Genomic DNA, 26,465 nt, shown 5'->3' on the forward strand with positions numbered 1-26,465 from the left:
AAAACTGTTCCAACCTGATAAGAAATCAGATTGGGAGATTGCTTTTGTATTTTTGCCTTTGACTGCTAAAATATCCCTCAATGAGGATTTTCTTTTTAAAAGTTCAAAGTCAAAAAAGGAAAAAAAAAATTGTTAGATTCTTTTTTCATCTCTTGAACAGGTAAAACTTTTTAACAGACTGTCAATTTATATTTTCAAGCTTTTGTACAACTACTCAGCTCCATTATATGTTGAAAAGTAACATTTCACCTCTAGAAAATGTGGTGCCCAAGACTTTAAAATATTGCATCTCTCCTGATTTTTGACCTGAATATGTGATCCTACATTAATTCCACAATTATTTAGACCCCAGGCAAAATTTGCGTCAAAGTAATGTTTTAATTTTACTAATATGTTTGCTATAATTAAACATTTTGAGAGGTCCAGCTAGATCCTGATTTCAATATTATAAACTATCTAAAGCTTATGGTGATGGCAAAGAGGCCTGGTAATGTCTCAGTATTGCTGAGAATTTGCTTAAGTTGGCCACTTAAGCAAATTTGTCAAGACTGATACTCCTGTTAAACAGAATAATTATCTTTATGCCTTTCTCATTTTCTAATTAAAACAAACTTTTTGGTTAACTTTATTATTTGTTTAAAATTAATTCATTTTGCACCTCAGCTTTCCCTGTCTTGTTTCAGATTTATGTATAAAACCTATCTCAATCAATCAATCAATCACTTTATTTTGGTAAATTGTCCACATTAAACACAAGAAACAACAAAAGAAAAAAAATAAAAATAATAATAAACCAAAAAAAAAAATCTGTTCACATAAAGTGTGACTGAATTAAATGTAAAACTTGGATTTAATTGGAACTTAGGTCTGTGAGTTACATTTTGATTTAACCCGAAACCTGGAATACATTCATTAGGGGATGAAAGCTTTTAACCATCTCTTTTTTGATTCACACAATCTTCAGTCTTTTAAGCTGAATTGTATTTATAGGACTCATTGCTCAGTTACTGGATTGTACATTTCTCTGCTCCAGAGGCCACAGTCCATTTCCAGGCCTTTGCCTAGAGGTTAAATCAGTGAGAGTCCAACTCCTATACAACCAAAAGAGAACTCACTATAGTATTTAAAGACACACAGGTGCAGTATTTCTTCAGAAAATATTGATTACATTTTTTTTTTCAAATGAATATTCTACTGTGACTTTGACATTTTAGATCTGTTGTTTTAAAATGTGGTTTCCCCTGATTAACACTCCGGGCCAAAAGGCGGCGATAAAACACCAGTAAACTGAGTACCAACGTTTATAAAAAGAAGAAAACATCCGCTTGAGGAAGGTACTTCACCAGGTTCAATAGATTTATGTTTGTTTATGGACATAAATTAAGCGCATTGAAGTATCTGCAGAGGGCAGGTGATAAATGCTCATATTTCAACCCCAGTCAGACTAAGGTAGTGTTTCTGAGGGACATTTTACAGTGTTGCGCTCCTGCTGGGGAAGTTTGTTTTGACACGTGAGGAGAAAATGGCTTTTGCTAACTTATTCTCTGGACTGTCTGCTATGAGTGAAGATGCGGGGAGCCCAGGTGAATCTGACGTCACGTCCAGGTAAAACGGCCGATTTTCCATGGAGTAAAATCGAACAAAGCAACGGTAATGCGTTCTCTGCATCTCTGCGCATGTCTGTGTTTCATAGCAGCAGAACGGAGAATGGCTCAAGACGGAGGAAATGGAAAACACAGTGGGAGATTCCCGGCTCGTACAAGAAGGTGAACTACTTAAAACATTTAAAGTCACTTGTCAGTTTTCTAAAAATCCGTTAAAGTCAACTTTGGATGTAGTTTGTCAGCCATAAAAAGACAAGTGATGCTGAGTGTTGCAGAAAATTAAATAAATCATTAGCTACAGTAACTGATGGACGTTCTTTTAAAACGTTCTGTATGTGTTTTTGTACATTTTTCTCATCATTTGCAGGTTTTTAATCAAACAGTTTATTTAAACTTGTTTATTTTGAAATAGGTACATCTGTAGAAAGACATTTGAGCACAACTTTGATCAGTTAGTAAAAGTTAAAACTAGTTAAAACTCCTGATTGAAAGGAGAAAACCCATTTTCTTTAAAGAGATTGTCTCCAAAATGTAATACCTCTAAAATAATTTAAAGCCTTGGTGAAATCTCACAAGAGTTTTTTTTGTCTAAATGTGTCATGGTATGTTTTTGTCATTTTTAGACTTTTAGTCTCTTTTGGAAAAAATACCACAAAATTAATGGACCCTTGTCCTTTAGGCTGATGAAAACTAATGTATCAGCCCAAACACACTGCACCAAAGTGAAGCATAGTGATGGAAGAGTGATGATACGGGCCTGTTTTGACCTGGGCAGCTTGCAGTTATTGTGTCGACGCTGACCAACCCTATTTACCAAATCACTTAGTAATTAAATGTGTGGCCAGTTGGCATTTTTATTGTATTCTGATATAATAAAACCCTAAATTAAAGCAGCGTGTACTTTTATACCACAATGTTGAGACTGCATCAACATTATCAGACATTATTAACTCAGAATAAGTCAGTCCAGACATGCCTGAAGAAAGTTATGTGCAAATGTTATGAGGTGAGCAGGTTATGAACCCGTTATCAAGTTAATTAGCAAAATATGTTTAGAAATTTCCTTTGCCTTTACTGTGTCATTTTTCTTTCTTTTTTATAAAAGAGATGTCATCAGTTCCAGTCCAAAGACAACTTTACCTCCCGGAGCAAACCCTGCCACAAGCAGGTCACAGAGGGTGAGCGCTCTTCTCCAGCCCAGAAACATAAGCACAGCTTTAACTCCACTTACAACCGCAGGCAGAATGGCAGCGGTCAGAATTATCAAACCAAACGCAAGAAGAAGGGGAAGAATCAACATCATGATTATAGAGGCCCAAGACCAACAAAGGAGGTGAACAAAGGTTGACAGTGATATGCTCAGAGAAAATCTGAGAAATTTAGTTGGTCATCTCATCTTTGATCTCATTTAGGAGAAACCAAAATTCATGACCCAGGAGTTTAAGGACCAGAACACCCTGTTGGTGGACGGCCGTCTTGTGTGTCGACATTTTCTCTTGGGGCGATGCATTAAGGTCTGCTCCGTAAAACCTAACAAGTTACAGGATCAGAAAAAAAAAGATTCTCATGCTTCAGTTGTCTTCATTTTGTTTACTTTTGTTTTTTGTTTATTCCTTTTTGTTTTGCAGAAGGATCAATGCCAGCTGGAGCATTTTCAAGGTTACAACGACATCATAAAAGAAGCCTGCAAATATTACATCAAAGGATTCTGCATCAACGGGCAGAGCTGCCCTTACATGCATAATATCCTTTTACCTTTTTCTTGTCTTATCGCACAGATCACTGTCAGAAATGGCAGGACAGTTTTCTTGTTTTCCTTTACTCGGCAGCACAGTCGTTTCCGTGCAAGTTTTTCCACAAGAAAGGAAACTGCCTGCAAGAAGGAAACTGCAGGTTCTCCCATGAGCCGCTCAACGACATCACTGAAAAACTGCTGGGGGAGGTTGGTGCTGCCGCTGTTTAGGGAATCCAGAGCATTAAAGTGCATTTCTTTGTGCTGTAACATCTAAGTGAGGTTAATGTCTTCCCGCTGCAGGCCTTGGAACAAGAAAAGGCCTTTTACCAACTTGCAAAGACAAATAAAGAGGAGTCATCAGAACAACAGGCGGACGCACAGGAGACCAAACCTGCTGAAGAAAACAAGAACCCAGATTTTATCTCTCAACCTCTGAGGTTTGCGATGCAACACTAATATTTCACGCCATATGATCAAACACAGTGGTGGCAAGATAATGCTAAGTGAATACTTTATATGTTTGTAAAAAAAATTTAAACCATTTACTATTTTCTTATTTCACAGCTGTGTGCCACTTTCTGCCACTGACTGGTGGTCTATAAATTAAAATAGGTTAAAGTTTGCGGTTTCTAGACGTCTTTTCGTGGAACTGCACAGTGCGAGTTATCATTCAGGTTGAACTTGTATCCGTTTTCGTTTTCCAGGCCAAGCTTTTACAACAGCACGGATGCTGAGAAGAAACCTCTTGAGCAACCTGATGTAACAGAACAGCGTGCGTCAGACGCTGACCAACCTCCCAGCTCTTCATCAAACACTCAGAACCAACAGGAGCCAGTTTGCTACTCGGTGGAAGCCGTACTTGGACCTCAGCTGTCCAGAACTTTCTTCAATTTCTCTAAATCTCCTGCAAGTCAGGATTCTTCATCTGCCTCTCACCCTCGAACTTCTTCTGACAGACCTTCTCCAAACCAACCCAAAGCCCTCTACTCAGTTGAAGCTGTCTTCAGTTCCTATAAATCTGCGGACAATTCCTCCAACAGCCAAACACCTGATTGTCCCAGAGAGCGGACCGTATGTTATGCACCTCATGTCATTTCAGAAAAAATCCAAGCTCCTCCTTTTAGAAAAGAGGAGGCACGTTCATCTCTCAGATTTATAGAGAATAGATGTCAACAAACATTGCCAAAGAGCTTGTCGTGTCTCGAAGTGAAAAACCGCCTGATTTCAGACTCCCTACCAGTTCTCTCTCATACATCTGGGGAAGAGATGGAGGGGCAGAAAGCTTGCATCAAACAAAAGTTGTTGCATCGTCCAGAGATGTCTGCGTCTTCCAGAAGCAGAGAAATGAAGGATTCACTGGCAGGAACTAAACCCAGTGAAATCTCTACAGGACAGGCATGTCCTCTGAAGCATCCGAAGCCAAATCTCTCCAAAGGAAGAGGTCCTGTTCCAGATGAACCTGTAATTACATGTAATAGAAGAAGAGAAGCAGCTGATGTTGCAGTTCATCGCTTTGAACTCTCTAAGACTCTCCCAAACTTCAAAAAGAAACATTCAGATGCCCGACCTGCTACACTAGACCATCATTCTTGTAAAAACTTCATAAAATCCAGCAGTGACACAGCAAATCAGGGAGATTTTTCATCCGAAATTAATAAAACCGGGAATAGATCGTTCAGTAGCCTTTTTGCAAGCCCGCTCACTGACAGTGTTACACCAGGACCAAACTCTTTGACTGCAGGTATGAGACCTCAGCAGTCTGCGGATGTCCAGATTCCCTCCTCGCCCTTCATCAGCCTTTTTGCTTCCCCTCTTAGTGAGAATTCACCTTCTTTTCTAAGCTCAAAGTCTCAAACGATGGAGTCTGCTGCTGCTCCTTGCAGGAAGACGTCGGCTGAGAGTGCGGCATCAAATTCCAAACGGAGAGACTCTGATCGAAGGTGCTTCCCATCCCAGCTTAGAATGCATCACAGGCGAGCATCTTCTGAACCCTCCCAGAGCTCCAAAACTGAAAACGATGCCGTGAAACCGCCGCCAGCCACAGGTTGCAGCATTTTATCCGGCTCTCCTTGTGAGCCGTCTTCAAGTCGGACTAATCAGAACCGACCTGACGTTTCATCCCCAAAAGGTAAAAGATTCTTCAGTGTTTTTTATATTTTTTTCAAACAGACTTTAATGTATTATATGGGGTCTTATGGCAGACCAACCCAAAGCAGTTTTGTTCGAAAATGAGGAAAAAATGATTCATGGCTTCAACATCCAAACCTATGGCCTGTATTTGTATTCATCCTTTTACTCTGATATCCTCAAATAAAATCCAGTGCGGTTACACCAAATAAACACATTCAAGTCCACCTGTCTGAATTTTACCCAAATGCAATAAATTGTAGAACAAAATTTTTTTCTGCAATCACTGCTGCACGTATTTTGGGATTTCTTTAGCTCAATCAGGATTGGGTGGAGAACATCAGTTTCCAAGTCTAGCCACACATTCTCACTTAGATCCAGGGGTTTGTACTTTAACTGGGCCTTCCTATAACACATGAGCATGCTTTACCAGTTCAACCAGCTTCATTGCACCTTGGAAAACAAATGAATGACAAGTTTTAATAAAAACGTGTCAATTTTTTCCCCCTTCAAAGTTATACAGTGCTTTGTTTTGGTTTGTCGAAAAACGTCCCATTGAAAAAACTACAGTGTGAACTGAATGTGTTTTTTTTCACACATTCATTTTAATATTCGTTCGCTCTTGTGTAGACTCTTCAGCACCGTCAGTCCTGAAATCCCTCTTTGTGCAGCTGAGGCCGTACCCAGAGGACGGAGAACAAAAGGGCTCCGGCCGGAGCAGAGACCAGCCAGGTACACTCCAAGTTATTTATATAGTCTGGGCAAAACGGTGTTGTATTTAACAATAGTTTGATTAAACTTGATTTTAGAAGATGAAAAGGAGAGGGCAAAAAGAATAGACGTAAAACAGCACTAAAGAAGTCGTAGTAACTGATGAGGGCCCCGTTGAGAAACTAGTTATTCCAAACTAGAACTTGGCCCATTGTTGAAGAAGGAACTAGATTTTTGACGAATAAAGCTGAAAACAAAGTGCTTCACTATTTAAGGCTGTACCTCTTATTTCCTCCACAAGGGGCAGTGTTGAAGCGCTGCCCTGAACATGACTCCCTACCATAAAAACAAAGACGTTGAATCTTACCATCCTCCACACTGTATGCTGGTGAAATAAACCTGTCTCCTCGTTCATCCTCGATTGTGTAGTTCTACTTGTTCTTAAACTTTTATTGTATTACTGTAGATATGAAGACTTACACAATATTGACATTAATATTATATAATAAATAATATTAATCAACACGCCGCTCAATGTAAAACCAGAATTGTAAATGGAAAAAAAATAAATAAATGTTATTTATAATAAAGCAATTGTCAGGGGTGATTATGAAAAAAAAAAACCTAAACGTAATCAAATTGTTTGATTTTTTTTTTTTTGGCAGTCTATTGAGCCACCTGGCAGGCCAGCAGCCCCCCTCTCAGCCGTTCTCCATCTTTCACCAGTCCAGGTGCAAGTAAGGCTCAGGTGAACAAATCTCGCCCACACTGCTCACCTTTCAACCCGCTGGCTCCGCAGCGAACAGAGAGGGAGGCCAGAATCAGAAGAAAGAGAGCTGGTCAATGAAAAATCTGCAGCAAAACCAATGAAACACCTTTGAAAGACTTTAAAAAAAAGAAAAACCCTACAGACCTGTGATGGATGTTTGGAGTTCAGTTTGGTCTAGCTTGTATGCATTGACTAGTTTTAAATATTTCATGATTATAGGTAAAATGAAAAATCAAAATATGTAATTTAATTAAAGTGAAGCTTTTTTAGATTCAATACACTCACAAGGATATATTCCAGTGATATATTCTCAGAATTTTATAAAAGGCCAATAAAAAAGGATGTAAAACTTTGTTGGATCTGCTTTTGCATGAATTACTGCACAAGTGCGGGGTGGGATGGGAACCCAGGTTGCTATGGTAACAAACTTCAGCTCGTCTGCATTGCTAGGTCTGGTGACTCTACCGTTTGACAATACGTTCTGTCACAGTAACACTACTGACATTGATCCAAAGACCAAATGCTGCTGTTAAATAAAATTAATTCAGTTTATTTAAATTTCACCAATTGACAACATATTATCTCAAGGAACGTTACATAAACTAAATACTACTAAACTAAATAGTACTTAAGTACTTGTGATTTTAAGTATTTGTGATTTCTAAGTTGTTTATTGAAATTAATTTAGAATAAGGTTGTAACACAAAATATGGAATCCTCTGGAGGCACTGCAGTCGAGTTTCACTTTTTGAATTGAATTACTGACATAAATTTTCTTTTGTTTAGATAAATATATGTGTTGATTTAAGACTAACGAACAACCTTGATCCATTATAATTCATGATATTTCACTTTAACGTGATGTTACAGAGTTGCTCTGTTGGTTTATCATCTCCTAAAAATATATTTAGCTTAAATGTCTGATTCTCTTTTCCGTTAAATTACTTTCTTAAATTTGTTCAGTTTAACCTTAATGTTCACTGCAGAGTAAAGCAAAGACATCAGGAATTAATTAACTTTATTTAAACAAGTAAAAAAGGACAAACAAGTTAATGAACAGTACAATTAATTTAAAATTATCAAAACAAAACAAACTTGCTGGTAAAGGCTAAAAACATAAATATGACAGTAATCTTAGAAATGGAACTAAAAAGTGCAACAGCTTTGTTTCACAAAGTCGAAAACTCCTGCACCTTCAGATAACAATATAAAAAAGCCAAGTTATAAAAAGGTCTGAGGCACGGAGAGGATGCAGCAGGTTGGTGCTGCTGGAGTAAAACAGTCCAGTCAGACGGGTCTGTCAGCTCTGCCGGCCCTTCGTCCACCCAATCAGCCATCCCCTCTCGGAGCTGTGGCAGCTCAAAAACCAGGAACCTGGACTGATGCGGCTTTCTCCGCTCACCGCCGAAGAACATTCGGGAAAAACTTGTAGCGGCTTTCGGACGACTGTGATTCTCAAGGGACCTCTGGGGTCTTCAGTCGTTGGCCGCCAGCCCAAAGAGCCTCAGCAGCTCCTTGTTCTCCGGCTCAATGAGGTCAGCCGGCTTCTCGCCGCACTCGTTCTCCAGCTCGGGGTCGGCGCCCAGAGACAGCAGGTAGCTGAAGGGAAACCAGACACACTCCAGGTCAGTGAAGGTGAGGCGTCAGCACAGTGGAAAGCCCTGTCTGAGTCCCTGTTTGTCGTGCAAATATCTTAGAATCTGACAAGTAACTTTTTAGCAAGAAATAGGAGCTGGTTTTAAATAAACAATTCCTCGACATTGATGAAAAAGAACTAGTTTCACTGGCAGATTATTTTTGCATAATTTGTACTTTTTTAATCGATTTTAAGGAACTACTAACTTAAAACAAGCTCTTGCATGAAAAGTTACTTGAAAGTCAGTTTTGGCTTATTTCAAGTGTGCAAAGATTTAAACTAGAAACTACACCAAAAGTACTTGGTAAGATTTTGTGTTTTTGCAGCACAGCTAACAAGAGAATCCATACACTGATGGCAAACATAACTTTAATGTGGGAGGTCATGTACAATTTATCTGAAATATATTGTGAATTCATTCCATATTCAGTAGCACTTCATACGTATTGTGCAGCACTGACTGCAATTATGACATAATGAGACCCAGACTTCCCTGCTCTTTAAGGAGCCCCTGATAAATTGCTGCAGAGACTCTAAATGAACCGGTGTGGATGCTCACCGTGCGATGTGTGGGAAGCCGTCGCTGCATGCCATGTGCAGCGGGGTCCACCCCTCCTCGTCTCTCTGGTGGATATCTGCCCCATAGTGCACCAGCAGCTGCACACACTCCAGATTCCCGGTCAGGACTGCCTCATGGATGGCTGCCATTCCTTTTGAGAAAGAGATCTCTTTTAGTCATTTAAATTATGCCTGATTTCAAAGCTCGCAATCCTGAAAAGGCCCCTCACCAGAGTGGTAAATGGTGTCCAGCTTGACCCTGCTGGCCCTGATGAAAAGTCCGATCCTTTCCAGCTCGCCGTGCCGGACATAGTCCTGGAAAACGACGTCGTTGGGGAAGTGGACGCTCCGGACCGGCTTCAGGGAGGCTGCTCTCTTGCAGGTGACTGGAAGGTTGCAGCGCTGGCTGTAAGCTTTGATTCCCAGGGTCTGGGACACGGGGCATCCATAGTACTTCATCCTGGAGTCTTGTTGCAGAAGAACTTGCAAAAACTTTAAGTCCCTTTAGGGTGTGTGTCTCTCTCTTGGATCAACCGCTCCTCTGAGGGTGCAGCTTCCTCGCTGTGGCTCTTTTATTCTCCCTGCTGGCCTATTTTAAGATCAGCCGCAAGATTTGGAAGATGAGTGGGCTCAAGCCAATTCCCTCCCTCTGACCCGTCATAAGCCTCTTCAGACAGCTTACATCAACACACATGACAGCCAGTAACCTCCTGGACCTGTGTCAACATCACATTTCTTGATGTTGCCCACTTAAATATATCAGTGACATTCCTTCAGCTGACAGGAAGGTAGGAGGCTGGAGGTTTCTAGTAAACACCAAGCAGGATCAGGTGAGGTCAAGTCCCCATGAGGGGCTGTTGATGGTAAAGTGAACTGATAAACAGGTTTGATTACTGTTATGGGTGTGACACAGCAGCTGATGACAATTTCTAGATTGTTTTGCATCATGATGCTGTTTACTTGTTGGGAATCAGCTTTGAATAAGAGTTAAAGTATTTCAGGAGATGAATTATATAAAGATTACAGTTTCAGTTGTTACAAAGCAAAGTTTGGTATGCTCATAATTAGCTCATTTAATTTGGTAAAACACTGGACTTTCCATTATTTATCAACATAATGCAAATACATGCCGATTAAGGGTTATGGATGCTTGTATGTGGGTCACTTGTCATTGCATACAGGCCCATACTGCTGCATCTGAAAGTGAGACTCGTATACAAGTCCAGCGACAAGAAAGGTTTAAGTGGAAGGAAAAATTGTGGTTTAAGTTAATAGCCTGGGTTAGCCTTAGTCCTGACAGGCTTGGGAAGCAAATCCCAGTCAAAATTCGTAAGAGATTCATGAACTGCAGCCTTCAAACGCCACCAGACAGACATATTCAGAACATTGTTCCTTGAGACTATCATTTTTAATTCTGGGAGCTTTGTGCTGCCATCTAATTCTGAGAACAAAATCTAACTATGCCAAATTTTGCATACAAAGTATCTTGATACATCTGCGCACACTTAATTTAGCATCTGCTTAACCAAAGCTTTTTTTAAAAAACAACTTTGGTTCAGGCGGAGCTAAATTGTTGCCTAAATCTGAGATGTCAGAATTGTCTTATTTGGCCCAAGGAGTAAAATACCAGATGGCTCAGTGGTCCAAAGTCCTTTAGACTTTAGATTAAAGTTAATTTTATTTGGAAATGAAGGTCCCAGAATGAAGGAAGAATGGAGAGTGTAATAGGTTTGCTGGAGGTCATGTTTGAAGTTTCACAGTAATTTAAGAAGCCACATCATCTGGTGTTGACACCATGAATTTTATCAAGGCCAGAACCAGAGCAGCCAACTACAAGAGCATTTTAATGTTTTCCCCAACATTAATACCTCATTTACATCATGGCATAACTACACTGGATTAACAAACCCAACTAAATCTAATATATGGGACAGTAACAAAAAAAGATGGAATTCTTTATCATTTTCATTTATCTTATGCAATTTAATTATAGCCTCTGCCTTGAGAAGCAAATCCCAGTCAAAATTTGGGATTGTACAAGAGATGGAGAAGTATGTCCATCTCTTTTCTACCAATTCTTCCTTCTACTCAATTTTTCGATATACACTGCTCAAAAAAATAAAGGGAACACTTAAACAGGTGTTTAACACTTAAAGTGTTCCCTTTATTTTTTTGAGCAGTATTTGGATAGAGCTCTCTCACCAGCTTGACCTTTTGAAGAATTTCAATTACTATCTTCTGGACAAGTGTCAAGTCAGTCTTACTATAGTCCTAGCCAGAACATCTGGAGTAGTTTTACTATTTTGTTTTTAAACCTAATTGACAATTGGCTTTAAGAGTGTGTAATATTGGTGTACAATAATAGCCTTGAAGACTTACAGCTACTTAAGATTAAAGAAAATAGATTTAACTAGATGCGAGTTTAGTTACCAAATCTCAAATGAATTAAATCTTTATACATGCATTTTAGAATCAGAACTATATGCAGTGGCATTTCATGACTTTAGTGCAAAAACAAAAAATCCACACATTTCCATTTTTCTTTTTTTTATTGGCCACCATTTCACATTTTCCACATTAATTTGAATATGATGGAATGGTTTGTTAGTCCCCTTCCCCTCCCCAACACTGGTTGACAAACTCACCCGTCCCCCACTCTACTCAGCCCCCTTTATGCCCAAACAGACATGTTTACATTCTCTCAGACAAGCAAACATTCTCCACACGGCACCATGGCAACTATGGGTGCCGAGTAGAGTCAAAAGAGAAGCAGGAGACTGCAGCGTGGGTAAGGGGCGGGGCTGTGTACCTGTTCCCTCCCCACTTCAGATACAAGCTGACAATCAGACTAAACTGCGCCAATCTGTCTGCTTCAGTAACCACAGTGAATCTCCAATTAGGCGTGAATGCAGTGCGACCCATCAGAACCGGCTCTGGTCACCCGACAGGTCTGAGAGGGTGAGTAAGGGCCACCTCGGCCCCAACAGGGCCAACCGCCCGGCAACAGTTGGGCACGATGGTACAATAAGAATAAGTCCTAAATTAAAAAATAAAATAAAAACACAAATACCCCCAATGTGAATGCAATTAAATAAGAGATTTTACTCAAACGTTAACTGTTCCTGTTAGACAAAAATAAGTCAGTAGATATGCTGACATGAGGAGAAAGAACTGAAATATGTGGGAATGAAGAAATGGCACCCAACCCCCTGTTGGAAGATAGAAAATGGCTGGTCTCGGCTACAGATGTGAGGGGGAGGGGTCCTCTGTGTGCTACACTGAGTTTACTTTAAAAAAAAAAAAATAGATATAAAAATAAAAAATTAAAAATGAAGGATGGCCCCTTGTCCCCTGAGACAGTCCTTACAAAACCCAATGGTCCTCTGGATTTCTTTAAGAGGGAGAACACTGGCAGCCCCCAAACTTTCAGCTTGCAGATCATTTCAGCTCAAACCAACACTGAACAACAGATTTAGTCATTTTACAGATGGGAGTCATAAACTTGTTGGGAAAATTAGTATTTCAAAAACTGGGCATCAGTGCCATTTTTTGTTCTTAAATCATTTGGTCAAAAATATACAAGGCTGTGATGAGGAGCCTTGTGTACAAGGCATTGGGGTCACTGTCCCAAGAATCCCGCAGGAGGAACGAGACCAGTCTGGGCAGAACGTGCCAAATTAAAGATTTAGATGGTGAACACCAAAAAACTGCCGAACCAGCCTTGGATGGTCAGACTGGTTGGTTCTCAGGCTAGCTTTACTGAAAGACAGTTTAAGGTGGACTGTTAATGTTCACAGGACAGGGAAGGTCCACGAGGAAGCAAAGGTGGTGGTGACTGGTTGGAAAGGTTGGGGTGGGTCTCCTCTCGCCTTCTCTCTCTCTCTCTCTCCCTGCAGCTCTTATAACTCGTCGTGTCCGTCATCGTCGCCGCCATCCTCGCCATCTGAATCATCCGCATCTTCCAAGTCCTGAGTGTGAATAACGGTGGTCAAAACATTGGCAACTTTATGCAAACACGTGCCTGTTTAAATATAGTGGTTGCCTGAAGTGAAGGTTCAAACCCTTATAGAGCAACTTCAAAAGGAATTTAGAGAAAATTTGACTTTTATTCATTCCTGCACTACAGCATTTTGAGGCAATAAAGCAATCCTTTAAAGATCTTGAAAACTGCATGTTTGTGCAATGAAACGGTCTTAAAGTCTAAGGCAGTACAAGCTATACAATGATTAGGCATTTGTGGGGAAGTGACTAAAGAGAAATGAAATTGCAGCAACTATGCAGAATTTCAAAACATTTATTGTAACCCCCAACCATTCCAGTTCAAGCTGAACGAGGCACGTGCAGCTCCATCAGGAGGCTCAGGTCTCCACAGAAAGCCCAGTGACAGCTGACCGGACAGCTGCAATTAGACCTCTGAGAAGGGGGGCTGGGGTGGGCTCATTGTGAGACAGGCAGGTGTTAATATGGAGGAACCCCCCACCCACCAACAGTACAAATGTTTATGCGACTATCCCACTGTGGCACGGAGGAAACTTTAGAGTCGAGTTAATCAGTCTGCATCTCTAACCAAGTAAACTGCAGCAATGATGTTGACAGTAAAGTTTAAAGGTTGCCAACAAAGATTCGCAAGATGTAATTTTCTGTCTTTGTGGTTCTTTAACTCCCACCCTGATACTGCAGATATGTGAATATATATATATGGTTTAAACAAATGCAGACAATCTACATTTATACACATTCATTGTCTATATGAAAAGATATTTCAAAGTGAAAAAACTTGGAAGACACGGATTTTTACAAAGTTTATGCACCGGCCTTGCCGTATTCAACCATTTAACATAAAACTTTAAAACTAAAAATTTAAAATGTCAAATATGTGATTATATCTAGAGGATAAACTGTCCACCTTAATCTATTTAGTTAAGTGCAAAAACAAAGGGTAGTTTTTGTTTTTAAATAAAACGGTTGAAAGTTTTCTATCAACTATTTCTCATGGAGCTGCAACCCTGAAGCTCAGGATGAGCTTTAGTAAGCTCACAAACTCACATCTGTATCGATGTCATCGTCTCCTGCAGGAGCGCCTCCATCTTTACCACCGCTCTCCAAGAACTTTGTGAAGCCCTCCAGCGTTCTCTCTCCATTATAATCAATCACCTGTTGACCACAAGTAGTAAAAGCACATTAATCAGGTCAGAGAATGCAATGGAAACATGAAGCCATGTGGCTAAAAGTTTAAAATTTCATTATGTTTGGCTAGATGTTCATCATACAACTGTAAATTATACATTAACATGTTTTTTTAGAACCTTCCTTAGGTTTCCGGTACTATAAAACTTCTTAAACACTTTGCTTCACTGCACAACATAAAAGGAGACAGTTGTATTACAACATGAGGGCTCCCAGCCTTGGCCGTCTGGCTCACTGTGCAGGACGCTGCAGAGGTTTCCCCACAGTTTACACCAAATTTTATAAGTGAGTAAACAAACGGCTTCAGCAGAACTCAACATGCTGAGGATCTACAGGTGCATTGCAAATTAAACATTTAAAGCAAATTTATGTCAGTAACAGAACTGTCAGTGTATGGTAGTGGGTACTGTACAGTACAGCTAGGCTTTTTTCTTCCACTTAACTTTCCATGTTTCATTGCAGCACAGCCTTTTGTCTTTAGCAATGGCGTTTTGTGGTCCATGTGAATATAACCACCAGCAGTTTCATCTATGACTGCATGTTCTACCATTCTGCCAATAAGCTGCATCTGGTTTTAAGTACCATTCACTTTAATGGAATTGATAGTATTGTAACTTGTTGATGTAATGTGAATGACTCATTTGAGTTGAGCGTTAATGCTGCAAGTAAACATCTAAAACATGCAAACAGTGAACCAGGATTAGGGACTACCGCAGTAGAACAATAAAAATTGGTACTGATATTTTAAAAAGTAATAATTTGTGCTTGTAGAAGCAGTCTTTGTTCTAGTCTGATTTCATGCAAGTTATGGAAGGATTACCTCGCGATCCCCTCCTGCAGGGAAGAACTTTAGCGTAGGGAAGCTGTGGACTTTGACCGATTCGATCTCGTTGGCCGTGGAGTCCATCTTGGCCACGATGATGTCACTGCTGTCCTTGTACTTCTCTCCCAGCTGCTCCCAGATGGGAGCCAGCTGTTTGCAGTGCCCACACCAAGGAGCATCTGGAATGCAGCGCCATGTTTCTTTAGCATCACTTTTAATATTACTGCAGTATTGAATATAGCAGATTAAGAGAAACCCAAGTATACACTTTTTTACACTTTCTGCATGTTAATTTGGGTTCTAAATATGCTGTAAAGTGCAAACCTCAACTTCACTCTGAAATTTTCCACCTGACCACAACCAGTCAGAAAATATAAGCTTTTCCCCGGCTGTGCCTTACTGGCCATCAGCTGCGTTTCAACAGCCAGACGTGGAAAACGATCCCAAAAATAAACCTGGGATGGGTATAAAATACTCCTGCCGCTATATTTATCGTTGCAGCATTAGAGGCTGGCAACAAATTAATTGGCAGGAAGTGGAGCTGACGGGCCACGAAGAGCACCTGAAGTCAACTCTTAGATATTTGAGACAGGCTTACAAAGAAATTTCAGACTGAAGTGGAATGTCTGATCATCTGCTTTTGAGGAATTAAGTTTTAATAATAATAAATACATAAACATAAAAGACTAAAAAAAGGCAAACAAGCAAAATTATTTCTTACAGAATTCAACAAAGACGTTCTTAGTAGGGTTGAATGCAACCTCCTCGAAGTTTTTGCCCACCAGGACCTTGACAGGGGTCTTCTCCCAGTCTTCAGGGATATCCTGGCTCATGAGGTGGGCCTGGAAAACGGTTAGGGAAAGTAACATAGACAGCAGTTAGTTTTGGTTGCATTTTGGCACCAACTAGAATACAACTCCCACAAAAATAAGACATGACCTCTTAATAGAAGTGCTGCATACAGTGGGGCTAAAATTGTTCACACTATGCTACATATTTATAACAGTTAAAATGAGCCTTTAAATGGTAAACTATCTATAGCCACCGCTGCTGCTATAAGCAGCCTCTCAGGGCTTCACCTTTAGTTTGCCCTCAACAAACAGCGTGCAGAACTTTGTGATGCTCTCTGCCGTGATGTCGCTGCTCTCAGGCTTGTACTTGGTCATCTCGTCCTCCAGTGTGATGAGACGGATGGCGGGGCAGTCCTCTTTCTTCAGGCCGAAGAACTCCAGGATGCGCTGGTTGTCGTCGATGTCGCTGTCGATGAAGATGAACAGGATCTGGACACAGAGTCAGGAGATGAATGCCTGACTTTTTCATGGAAAACTGATAATAGATTAATATTTTTAAAAAATCCAAGTAATGAAACATTATTTCATTAAGGTTACCCATGAGGTTAAACAAATGCAAGTTCTCATAAAGAGGCTGCCGCTTTATGCAAGTCTAGATCACCTAGCAACAAGACAAGGCTGTTGCATCATTTGCCTGTTTAAGAGCCACACAAATCAAGATCAAATTGAAGTCAAGCCTAATAAAGATTAAACAACTGTCATTTAACTTAAAATTAAATACAACCATCACTCCAGCTTCAGGAATATATTGTTTTTGCAGTAAAACAAAGAAATTTTATTATCAACTACCCAAATACACTACAATAGCCCTGCTTTGAGAAAATTTGCTGCACAGGTAAAGCAGACGGACTGAACTCCCTCTAACAGCATCTGCTAATCTTCAGCTTGTGGTTTTGTTAACCAAATTGCTCAGCAGCATTAAATTACTGCTGGATACAGGCTTACAGTGCATTTCTCCAAGTAAATGTCCAAGAAGTAACTAAATACATTTTCTCAGCTAGAATGAAAAGAAACCCTGAATGCATTTAAGACCCGACTATGCTGGTTTTTAAATTTAGGATTTGAATTTTAAAAGACACTGAAGATTAAAAACCAGGTATTGCGATTCATTGAATATTCAAAATAAACCTGTTGCTTTATGTAAACAGTTCAACACTGTTGATTCTATAACTTTCAGTAACTTCATTTGGTTGTCCTGAAGGTTGACCTACCTGACCCTTGAATCCCTCAGCAGCTTTCTTAAAGTGGTCCATTTTGTCCTGGAAGTCAGAAGCAGCTTTGGGCAGGAACATGAGGATGTGGGACTTTATGTCTCCGCCAAAGATTTTTGGGGCGGTCTGCAATAGGGAAAGATGAACGTATTAATACATTATAAGTGTATCAATAGTATGGAGGGAGAACTGTCTTGGTTTAATTTTACCTGCTCTGTGAACTCAATGACCAGTGGCAGCTGGTTGGCCTTAACGAAAGCCAAGAGCTTCTCCTTCGTCAGCTCTCCATCAAAGGTATTGCGACCTTCATCGAACTATCAAGAAAACATGGAAACACTTAGACGCAAATATTAACCACCTGGTGTCCCAGCTAATCTGCCTGTGAACCAGCAAACTACTCTAAAATCATCCAACTCTCTGCAGACCAAACAGGCCGTTTATTGGGTATCAAGAATAGCAGCTGTAGCTCTCTGCCAAGTAGCTCTTGCTGGCACACAATAGCAGAAGATAACCTTCTAAGCACTGAAACCTAAAACCAAATCCCAGTTGCAATAAACAAGCTAAAATTCACCGGCTGTTTATTGAGCTGATCCCCTACTTTAGGAAGGTTCACCAACTACATCCTTCGGATTAAAGTAAATTTACCAGAATGAACCTCTGGCCGCTCAGCAGCGGCAGAAGGTGAAAGCACCGGTACAAGTCCTAACATGAGAAATCATCGTCAGCACTATAATCGAAAGTTAAGCCATAATCAAAATAAAGGCTTGAAATATTTCACAGTGTAATCTTTAATACACATTTTACTTTCTGAATTGAAAGTTCAAACATTGTCACGATTTTTGAAGTTTGAGACGCACCTGTAGAGTGCAGCTCAATTTCCTAAATACACTTTGTCACAGCCTTTTATTCAAATTATGATCAGCCAGAGCTCACCATAAAATGTCCTGGTTGGAGTGGACATTTTATGGTGAGCTCTGGGTATCTTTTTATAACACTGAAAACTTGTGTGCTCTGCAAGACATTTTATAGACCAAATGAAAAGCATTCATATAGTAAAGAATAGAATCATGAGCTACAGTCCCCAAAAAGCTTAAGACAAAGTTTTTTTTAACAGCATTTGTAAAAAAAAAAAAAAAAAACCCGGATATTTGATTACTTCATTTCCGTAACTGAACCTTTGTACTTTGACCCAATCTGACAAATCACAATCTCACAAAAGTTGATTGTTCTGCTGATAAAAGGACTTCAAGACCTACCATATCAGAAGAGGTGTACTATGTGCAGTGTACAGCTAAGCTACAATTAAAGAAAAGGGAGAAAGTCATGCAAAAGTGAGAAAGGAAACTATTCACTGATTTTCTGGATTACCAGCATCTCATTCCTACCAAAAAGTGTACAAGTTTTTAAATTTTTTTATTTCCACCAAATCTCTGGATGGCTTCATGGTCTTAAAGATTTAAGTTTGTCATCTTAAAAACTGGAACCACTTTTATCATGGCAAGCCGGTCACTTTATACCTACAACATAAAACTTAGTCTGGGATGATCAGTGATCATTAAACCAGTTTAAGGTTTAATGACTATAAGCAACTCCAAAATAACAAAACTGATAAAAGGATATGGCATTTAAGTCAATAAATTCATTAGTCGATGGAGAGTGGTGCTTGGACAGGCAGACCATTCCCTAATACAGCAAATAGCTCAATACCGCTAAGTCATTCATTAACTGGGTCAAACATAACCCAACATCCAAGACGTTGAATGACCTCAGAGGAACTAGGATTAGTTCTGCAGATGAAGATATTTGACACTTCATCTGCAGCATCAAATTCCTGAAGGTGTAGATCAAACACCAGCAGGGTGCCTTCAGTGGCTAGATCACCATTTCACATGCCTCCATTCCATAACCAAAAAAAAAAAGATAACCTACATTAAGCTGACCTCAACTCGACCTGAAACACTTTAGAAGCTGCATCTTAGACATTTTGTAAAATCAGATCAAATGGTTTAATGCACCGCTCAATTTTAAATCTCTCCAAGTAGAAAGTCACCTTTTTGAAGAGGATGACACCATCTTTGGACACCTCAAACTTTGAGTAAATGTCGTCACTGGAGGTCATGGCGAAGGGAACATCATCCATGGCTTCAGCTGCTTTTTCCAAGGCTTTGGCGTCAGCAGACTCAGCATCCTGTAAACAAAGAAAACAGTAGCATTCAGTAAGTTTTGTACAATTCTTAAAGACAGAGGCTTAACCTGTATTAAGGCCTTATGATGGGCTTAAAAGGAAGATTGAGCCAAATACTTCTGTTCTGGAGACCCACCTTAAAGAATCCAATGACTGCCACCTCATTGTCAGCAATCAGGGACTCTGCTGCTGTGACCTCAGTCAGGGTGGCAACAGCAGGCCCTGTGCGCTTCTTCAGCCAGTTGACAATGTCATCTGCCTGCCTGCCAGCTGCCGAAAAATAAAGAGATCATCAATAAGTGTGTAAGAAGCTGGCTCAGACAGATGCAGTGAATCTGAAATTATAGCGCCTAAATGAAGCAAAGTTTCTAATGTGGGTAAACTGAAAGATGGAACCCTCTTGTGAGAATGCTTCAGTGGCTTTGACAGTGAAAACGACAGTAGAAACTTCTGCAATTTTTAGCAAAAACGTCAAAGTGCTTCAAGCAAAAGTGAAGTTTGTCTTCAACCCAAAATTTAAATGGGTTCATTTCATGTTTACATTAGTTAAAAATGGGACTGATTGTTTATGAAAATCGTTTTCACCCCCAAAGTGTTCAGTGTTTTGATGAGGGAAAAGAGAGAAAAAAAAAAAAAGTGGGGCAAGGAATTAAAAATTTTTTATCTGAAATGGCACTAATGTTATTAATCTAAACTTAGATGTCTCACTGGTGAACAAAACGGGTGCTGCAACAAAGCAGCAATTTCTCAGAGACGGTGCCTGCGGTCCTGGTTGAGCTGCATGTGGGAGGCGGTCAAGTCAAAAAAACTAGATCCAACCCACAGTAGTCACTTCCAAGCTTCCTGTCCCTCCCCTCCCTTTCCTAAAGGAGTCAGACGCAAGCCGGCCGAAGTGGCGACGTGAAGAAATGCACATAGGTCTGCCCTGACTCAGCTTCAGCATGAGTGGAACGTGCCGAGGAAGCCCGGCCCACCTGCACTCTGTTGAAAGCTGATTGGTCGGCTTACTTTTTGATGCTGTTGTGCAAGCCAAATTGCCAGAGTGAACAGAGTCTGCAGGCCTGGCTTAGAACCATTCATTATCATATTTTTAGATAATTTTAAAGCATAATACTTCTTGTTCTGAGAAGAGCTACTCAAAAATCACGACATGTCATCACTGCTGAAATTATTCAAGTAGTGATCAAGATAAATTACTGTAAAATCTGCAAGCAGCTAATATCCAGACAGACCATCTACAAATGCCAGGTTGATATGGATGAGTATGTTCCCGGTGACTGCACTGCAACTGTGTCACTCACCAGAGTACTCCTTGGGAGACTCCTTCTCTCCACCCTTGAAGAACTTGATGGTGGGGTACCCCCGAACGCCGTACTCCTGAGCTAGCTCGCTTTCTTCAGTGGCGTCCACTTTGCCGAGGCGGATTTCTGAGTCCTCGGCCTTCAGCATGCCGGCAGCCTTGGCGTACTCTGGAGCCAGGGCCTTGCAGTGGCCACACCATGGTGCATCTGTGGAGAGCAATCAAGAGGATTTCATGGGTCGTTGCAGCAAAATATGAGCAGAAAGACAAAGTGGGAATCACAAATCATCTTGATTCAGGAGAATTCAACTGTAGGGAGTGGTACAGCAGAGAAAGATAAAAGTAGCTAAACAGAGTTTTGATTTAAAAACTAAATTAGCTGTACACGCACTGCATAAGTAAATAAACTTTGATGCATTGTCTTGCCGACATACATTATGGGAAAGTTTTTAATGTTTTTTTAACAACCAGAAATAAATCTTGTGAGTACTAGAGCTGACAGAAGGAATTTCTGTTGCTTTTGGAGAATGAAGGGAAATGCTTCATCTCAGATGCATATAGATGTCAGACGAGTACTATTTTAAATTGTTTTACAAACAACTGGCAAATAACTGATTAAAGAAAATTTGTTTTTAAACAGAAAAGCTAGTTTGTCTAATTTTTATATGCAATATTTATTTGCACAGAACACTACGTGATAAGGATACTTTGTACGAGGTCTCTCCCTTACATGGTTATTTTATCCAAAGTTTTTGACTCAAGAAAAAACATTCAATTTGCAAAAAGTCAGATGTCTTTTCCTGATGAGATTCTTTGTAACAAAAACCAAGCAGAAATTATGCATTAGGCAAATATCAATTCTGATAAACTAATTTTTTGTTGTTCTTTTGTTTTTTTTCCAAACAGTCGTGCTGGTTTTCACCTCAAGATAATACATTTATTAAAAGCAGAAGCAATAATGACTTATCTTTTCATACACTTGTTCAGTATCCAAACTGTAGGAATCCTACATTTTGCTGACACTTCCTCCTCTCCACCAGTGTTGTATTTTAGTTTCCACATCGACATGCTTTTAGTGAGGCAGAAATATTTACATATCTTTTACGTTCCTTGTTGAGGAAATGTACACAACATATTTCAAACTTCCCAGTGAGGAATTACTAAAGAGCATCTACCCCGTCTTAATTATGTGCTGCAGGTTAATTCAGGTCAGACTCTTACTGTAAGGTGAATCTACTATTCCAGTTAATTTAAACTACATGTTTGAATTTTACTCAACAGATTGCTGAAAGAAGGAGAAAAGGGATGGATAAAAATAAACCTATGATGAGTTTAAACGTATCCTTTAGAGGCCATCTTTGCACATTCCAACCAGATGGCAGTGACACGTCTAATTAAGTGGAAAGCCTTGCATCACTTGTCAGTGAGCAAAACTTCCTTGTCCAGTCCAGTCAACGTAAACGTGCACGCATACATGAACTTTTGTAAAGTACACGTCAACCTAGCTGCACACCACAGCAGCTACCACGTACGTCCGCCCAGCTGAGGACGTACGTGGGAACTTACTCTACTTCTCACCCGGTGCTCATTGGTCGGTGTCGGCCCACGGCCCCGTTTGACTGGTCCACACTGCTGCCACACAATGCACGGAGCAGGTCCCAACAATCCGACAAAAAGTGTAGCGGGATGGGCCCGGATGGCCCGTCAAGATTTGATGCAAGCATTCAAGAGCTGATCTGGCTCAACGCAGGTCCAACCATGTTCTCACTTATTTAGCTGGGGTGCTTATGGTCCATGAAGGGGCTACGAAATCTGAAAGTACTTGTGCGAAGCCACAGCTGGCAATCGAAACTTACAGCTCTTTTCTCATTAACTCAAGGCGTTAATAATAAAGAGGCAGCCAACCAGGATATCCCAGGAACCAAGTTGATCTCAACAACGATTAACTGCTAAAATTAATTTAGCAGTTCATTTTACCTACAACCAAAAGAAAAAAAAAATGCTAACGTTTTGTTGGTATATCTGGTGCTAGGTTGTCCGATTGAACCAGAACGCCTGCAAAATACAGAGAGCCCACCATCTGAAATGCAATGTCTAGTTTCTTCCCTCTAAAAAAGTTTAAAAAGCAGTTAGCCAAGTAAGCTAACTGATGCAGAATTCATCAAAAAATATATGCGCCTTATGCGTTAGCGGTTCCCACCTGCAGCCTAAAACCTGGAAGTTCAACGCTAACATCAACAGCGGAAAGTGCAGCTAGCGTCGGCTAGCAGCGTGGAGTACTTACAGAATTCAACCAGGAGGTTGGGATGAGCCAGGAGAGCCTCGTCGAAGTTACTTTTCTTCAGCACCAAGACATCTTCTTCTTCTGCGACTTCAGCCCTGCTGGCAACGGCCAGTGTACACAACAGCCAAAACTTAAACATAGTTGTCGTCGAGTTTTCTTCTTGATTACAGAGGCGAGAGCTGCAGACGGAATCGGTCGCGAGTTAGTAGATAAATTCGTATCAGTTTGTGAGTTTTTTGTTTTCTTGTTTAGGGCTGGGAGAGCAGCTGGTATTTTTGTGTCTACCGCTACTAACGTGGCAGTGCACGCAGAAAACCGGAGGGGGGGTCAACTTCAGTGCGCATGCGCATTTATGGGGCCGAAAGCAGTTCGTGTTGAAATGTGACTGGACCACGGCAGGCTGCACCTGGAAGTGAAAAGTGGGTTTCCACGAAACGCTGCAGCCGAGAAGAAAACACAGCCGCTGTGAGCACGTGATGGCGCTTCATCAAAACATTCACCGTATTTAATTATTACTCAAACGTAATATTTAAATAATTCGCTTTTTTTTGGCTATATTTTACAGCTTGCAAATAAAAGATAAATAAAATAAAAAATACGGCAAGTTCCGATCTACCACGAATTTTCTAACGTTTTTCTTTTCAGTGAGGGTTTCTTTCTCTTAAAAAATAAATTACATACCTTACAGGGGTTTTTTTTATTTTTCAGACTCGTTCGATCTTGTCCAGATTTATGCATTTTTTTAGGTCAGATATATAAGTAAGGGATGGTCTAATTACAGATGCATTTCACTATATTATACTATCAGAAAGTTTAATTCTATTTAATTAGGGAAACTTATAAATTTGCATAAAGACATTTGCCGCACAGTTTAAAGAAACAGCGCATGTGTGTGCAGCGTAACAGAGGAGTGGCTATAGCGGGAAATTTTGAAGTTGTTCAGCCGGTAATGTTAGAGATCAGATCCAGAAATACCTCTACGGGAAACACGTATGAAAACAAGCATTTCAGGTAATAGGTGAGGCTATTCAGTCACTGTAAAGAGCAACAGCTAAACAGTTGGACGAATGCACACAGATACATTCACTTTCATTTTCTAAAATTAAAGAAGCGTGTGGAAGTGTAACATTTTGTGAGTTGCCAGTTTAAACAAGGTATTTGTCCAGATAACGAGCCAGTGAAAAGTTACAGTCCCTTGCTAATTTTGGTCTGTTAATGATACATTTTAACCTTTTGATAACAGAACAAGCAACTTTATTGCGTCTTCAAAACAAGAATTAGGCACAGAAGTCAAAACTACACATAAACTCCAACTCATACACGGCCATTAAAATTTGGATAAATGTGGTTTCACACGTTGCAAAGAAGCCGCACAGTTTCTAGGTATAATTCTAGTGGGACCCCTTTTCATTTAAACTGGCTGGATTCCAGACACAGCCACTGTGTTTTAAATTTACTCCACATATTTTAAACAGGGTCATGGCTAGAAATTAAATGTTAGCTGACTTTAATAATTCCAGAATTATTAAAGTCTCATTGGCTCATTGTCTTGTTGGAGCACTAAATTGTGTCCTATTTATTGTCAACCTTAGCTTGATTACTCTGACAGATAGCTCAATTTTGGTCTTATCCCTCCATAAAGCTGACTGCTTGTACTAAAAGCACTACGTTTATCAGCAGCTTACTAAAAATAGATTTATTAAAATATTATTGAGAGTGCATGTATATTTTTGAGCAAGTTATTTGTTGTTGTTTTTTTTAAGTATTCCATTCTGGAAAAAGCTGCATTGTAAAGGATGATCACAAGAAAGTCAGTGTAAATAACGTCATTGCCATCATCTGTAAGTATACTCTTGAATCTGTGTGGCACAGATTTGTATCACAGTGAATTATGGTATATTGTTGCTTTACTGTCAGTTTAAAACCTTGTGGGAGTAGGGTGATAATGACAGATGTTTGAAAATGTTGATGTAATAATCTTGTTGATGGCGAGCAGCAGCAGGACAGGGCAGCTGAGAACAATATATTCTACTTAGTCACAGAGTATTTTACATTTTCCCAGAATTCTAAGTGATTTCACAGTTCAGAGTCCTGTCAAGTAATGGCAAATACTGTTACGCCTACCAAATCAATAGGTCTCTGCACCAGACAGCAGATAACAGCCTTGTTCCAATGAGTCACTGATGCAAGAGTCATTACAGCTGTTTGTGAGAACCAATAAACCTCTAATGTATTTTATGCTCTAGGATGGACTTGGGAGAGAATAAATCACAATTAAAATAAGCATTCTACTATTTACAGTGACCTGTGTTCAGTTTCAAACAGTAAATACCTATAAAATTTCAGATTTGATGTGAATGCTTTTGGCATTTTGCTGATTGTATTCTTTTACTTTTGAGCTTGACAAAAGTCTCCCAAAGTAATTGCTTGTTGTTTTGGTTCTATCAGGTGTTGATGAATACTGGATCTTGCTGCAATAATTCTTCCACCTTCTTGTCCTAACTGCATTAAAAATTTTCCACAATCTCTGATTTGCTTGTTGGTTACACTATATAAAAAAACATGTAAATTTTGTTCAATCTTTTTTTAACAAAGTGTTTAAAAATGTTTTTCATGCTTATATTGACAGTCTGCAGATCTTTGTCCAACTCTGCTTTCAAATATAAATTTTTACATGCAAGGCTGCTTTGGTTTTTCTTTATTACTCACCTTGAATATTAGAATAATTAAAAAAAGAAAAGCTAAATGAAAGCTTAATCTCCTGGAAAGTCATTACTGTGTGATCTGGAAATATAACAATTACCCAACATATAACTCATCAATCTCTTGAAGCTTAATGCAGCCTTAGGACAATCTCGTGCTGGAAAAATCCAAACAGTCCTTGAACATTTTACCTACTTATATTGTAAAGGTCACCTACACTTGGTACACATGGCCGTGACATGTCTGCAATTAAAGATAGTAATCCCATTAAATGAGAGAACCTATGCTAGGATGCTCCATTTCTTGAACAATATATCTGTATAATATATTTTTTTGTTTCAGCTGGATTATGAGTATTTTTAACATGTGACATTTGATTCAGTGCTTTTATATCATCTTTGCTACAAGGCTACATACCAAGGACTTTCCATCTCTTCTAAGATGAATTGAACTTGTGCCACATTGTCAAAACATTGGGCTTCGTGAACCAACTGGACAAACCAGGTTTGACACATTTTTAAAAGTGTTCACATAATTAGAAAACACAAGTCAAACTAGGGCCTGTCTGCAGCTTCTGCTGCTCTGGAGGGGCTGCTAACATGCACAGCTCCGTCAGGATAATCTGTAGATCGAATGTATTGTATATTGCGGATGTGCAAATCTGGGCTGTACAGATGAATGGAAGAAACTCCAAGAATTCTCATTTAAAGTTTAGTGTAGTTTCTCTGGACTGGAGAAACTAGACAGCAGCTGGTGGCAGCATCATGCCCTGGAGATGCTT

The 26,465-nt window shown here is 39.8% G+C and overlaps 3 protein-coding genes across 5 annotated transcripts; 1 reads left to right on the forward strand and 2 right to left on the reverse strand.

Moving 5' to 3' along the window:
- The first annotated feature begins 1,288 nt into the window (after positions 1-1,288).
- On the forward strand, positions 1,289-7,300 carry LOC116720674 (uncharacterized). 3 transcript variants are annotated; one of them, XM_032564061.1, is made up of 10 exons: positions 1,289-1,605; positions 1,694-1,766; positions 2,710-2,937; positions 3,017-3,118; positions 3,233-3,347; positions 3,437-3,546; positions 3,640-3,776; positions 4,044-5,467; positions 6,097-6,198; positions 6,843-7,300. In XM_032564061.1, exons 1-10 carry the CDS (start codon positions 1,523-1,525, stop codon positions 6,848-6,850), a joined length of 2,382 nt encoding a protein of 793 aa, XP_032419952.1. In that variant the 5' UTR covers positions 1,289-1,522; the 3' UTR covers positions 6,851-7,300. The 3 variants fall into 3 exon arrangements, with proteins under 3 accessions (XP_032419952.1, XP_032419953.1, XP_032419954.1); XM_032564062.1 differs by having other exon boundaries at positions 1,697-1,766; XM_032564063.1 differs by having other exon boundaries at positions 1,700-1,766.
- Positions 7,301-8,006: 706 nt separating this feature from the next.
- ppp1r27b (protein phosphatase 1, regulatory subunit 27b) lies at positions 8,007-9,700 on the reverse strand. The gene is made up of 3 exons (XM_032562002.1): positions 9,371-9,700; positions 9,142-9,292; positions 8,007-8,545 (listed from the first exon to the last, which is right to left on the reverse strand). Exons 1-3 carry the CDS (start codon positions 9,597-9,599, stop codon positions 8,422-8,424), a joined length of 504 nt encoding a protein of 167 aa, XP_032417893.1. The 5' UTR covers positions 9,600-9,700; the 3' UTR covers positions 8,007-8,421.
- Positions 9,701-12,039: 2,339 nt separating this feature from the next.
- On the reverse strand, positions 12,040-23,317 carry p4hb (prolyl 4-hydroxylase, beta polypeptide). Its single transcript, XM_032562892.1, has 11 exons — positions 22,982-23,317; positions 20,699-20,905; positions 19,534-19,667; positions 19,263-19,400; positions 17,422-17,526; positions 17,213-17,338; positions 16,230-16,430; positions 15,872-15,992; positions 15,148-15,329; positions 14,187-14,294; positions 12,040-13,108 (listed from the first exon to the last, which is right to left on the reverse strand). The coding sequence occupies exons 1-11, from the start codon at positions 23,118-23,120 to the stop codon at positions 13,040-13,042; spliced, it is 1,530 nt and encodes a 509-aa protein (XP_032418783.1). The 5' UTR covers positions 23,121-23,317; the 3' UTR covers positions 12,040-13,039.
- Positions 23,318-26,465: the final 3,148 nt, after the last annotated feature.

Source organism: Xiphophorus hellerii, chromosome 5, assembly GCF_003331165.1.
Source record: "Xiphophorus hellerii strain 12219 chromosome 5, Xiphophorus_hellerii-4.1, whole genome shotgun sequence".
NCBI classification, from domain to species: domain Eukaryota; kingdom Metazoa; phylum Chordata; class Actinopteri; order Cyprinodontiformes; family Poeciliidae; genus Xiphophorus; species Xiphophorus hellerii.

Excerpts from the sequence above, each read along its gene's own strand:
- ppp1r27b (XM_032562002.1), bottom strand. The coding sequence starts at position 9,599 with ATGAAGTACTATGGATGCCCCGTGTCCCAGACCCTGGGAATCAAAGCT. Across the intron at positions 9,293-9,370 it reads GGACACCATTTACCACTCTG|GAATGGCAGCCATCCATGAG; the intron begins GTGAGGGGCCTT and ends CTTTCTCAAAAG. Across the intron at positions 8,546-9,141 it reads GGCTTCCCACACATCGCACG|CTACCTGCTGTCTCTGGGCG; the intron begins GTGAGCATCCAC and ends GTTTCCCTTCAG.
- p4hb (XM_032562892.1), bottom strand. The coding sequence starts at position 23,120 with ATGTTTAAGTTTTGGCTGTTGTGTACACTGGCCGTTGCCAGCAGGGCT. Across the intron at positions 17,527-19,262 it reads GTGTCATCCTCTTCAAAAAG|TTCGATGAAGGTCGCAATAC; the intron begins GTGACTTTCTAC and ends TTTTCTTGATAG. Across the intron at positions 13,109-14,186 it reads ACGATGACATCGATACAGAT|GACTTGGAAGATGCGGATGA; the intron begins GTGAGTTTGTGA and ends ATTCACACTCAG.
- LOC116720674 (XM_032564061.1), top strand. The coding sequence starts at position 1,523 with ATGGCTTTTGCTAACTTATTCTCTGGACTGTCTGCTATGAGTGAAGAT. Across the intron at positions 3,119-3,232 it reads TCTTGGGGCGATGCATTAAG|AAGGATCAATGCCAGCTGGA; the intron begins GTCTGCTCCGTA and ends TTTGTTTTGCAG. Across the intron at positions 3,348-3,436 it reads GAGCTGCCCTTACATGCATA|AGTCGTTTCCGTGCAAGTTT; the intron begins ATATCCTTTTAC and ends ACTCGGCAGCAC.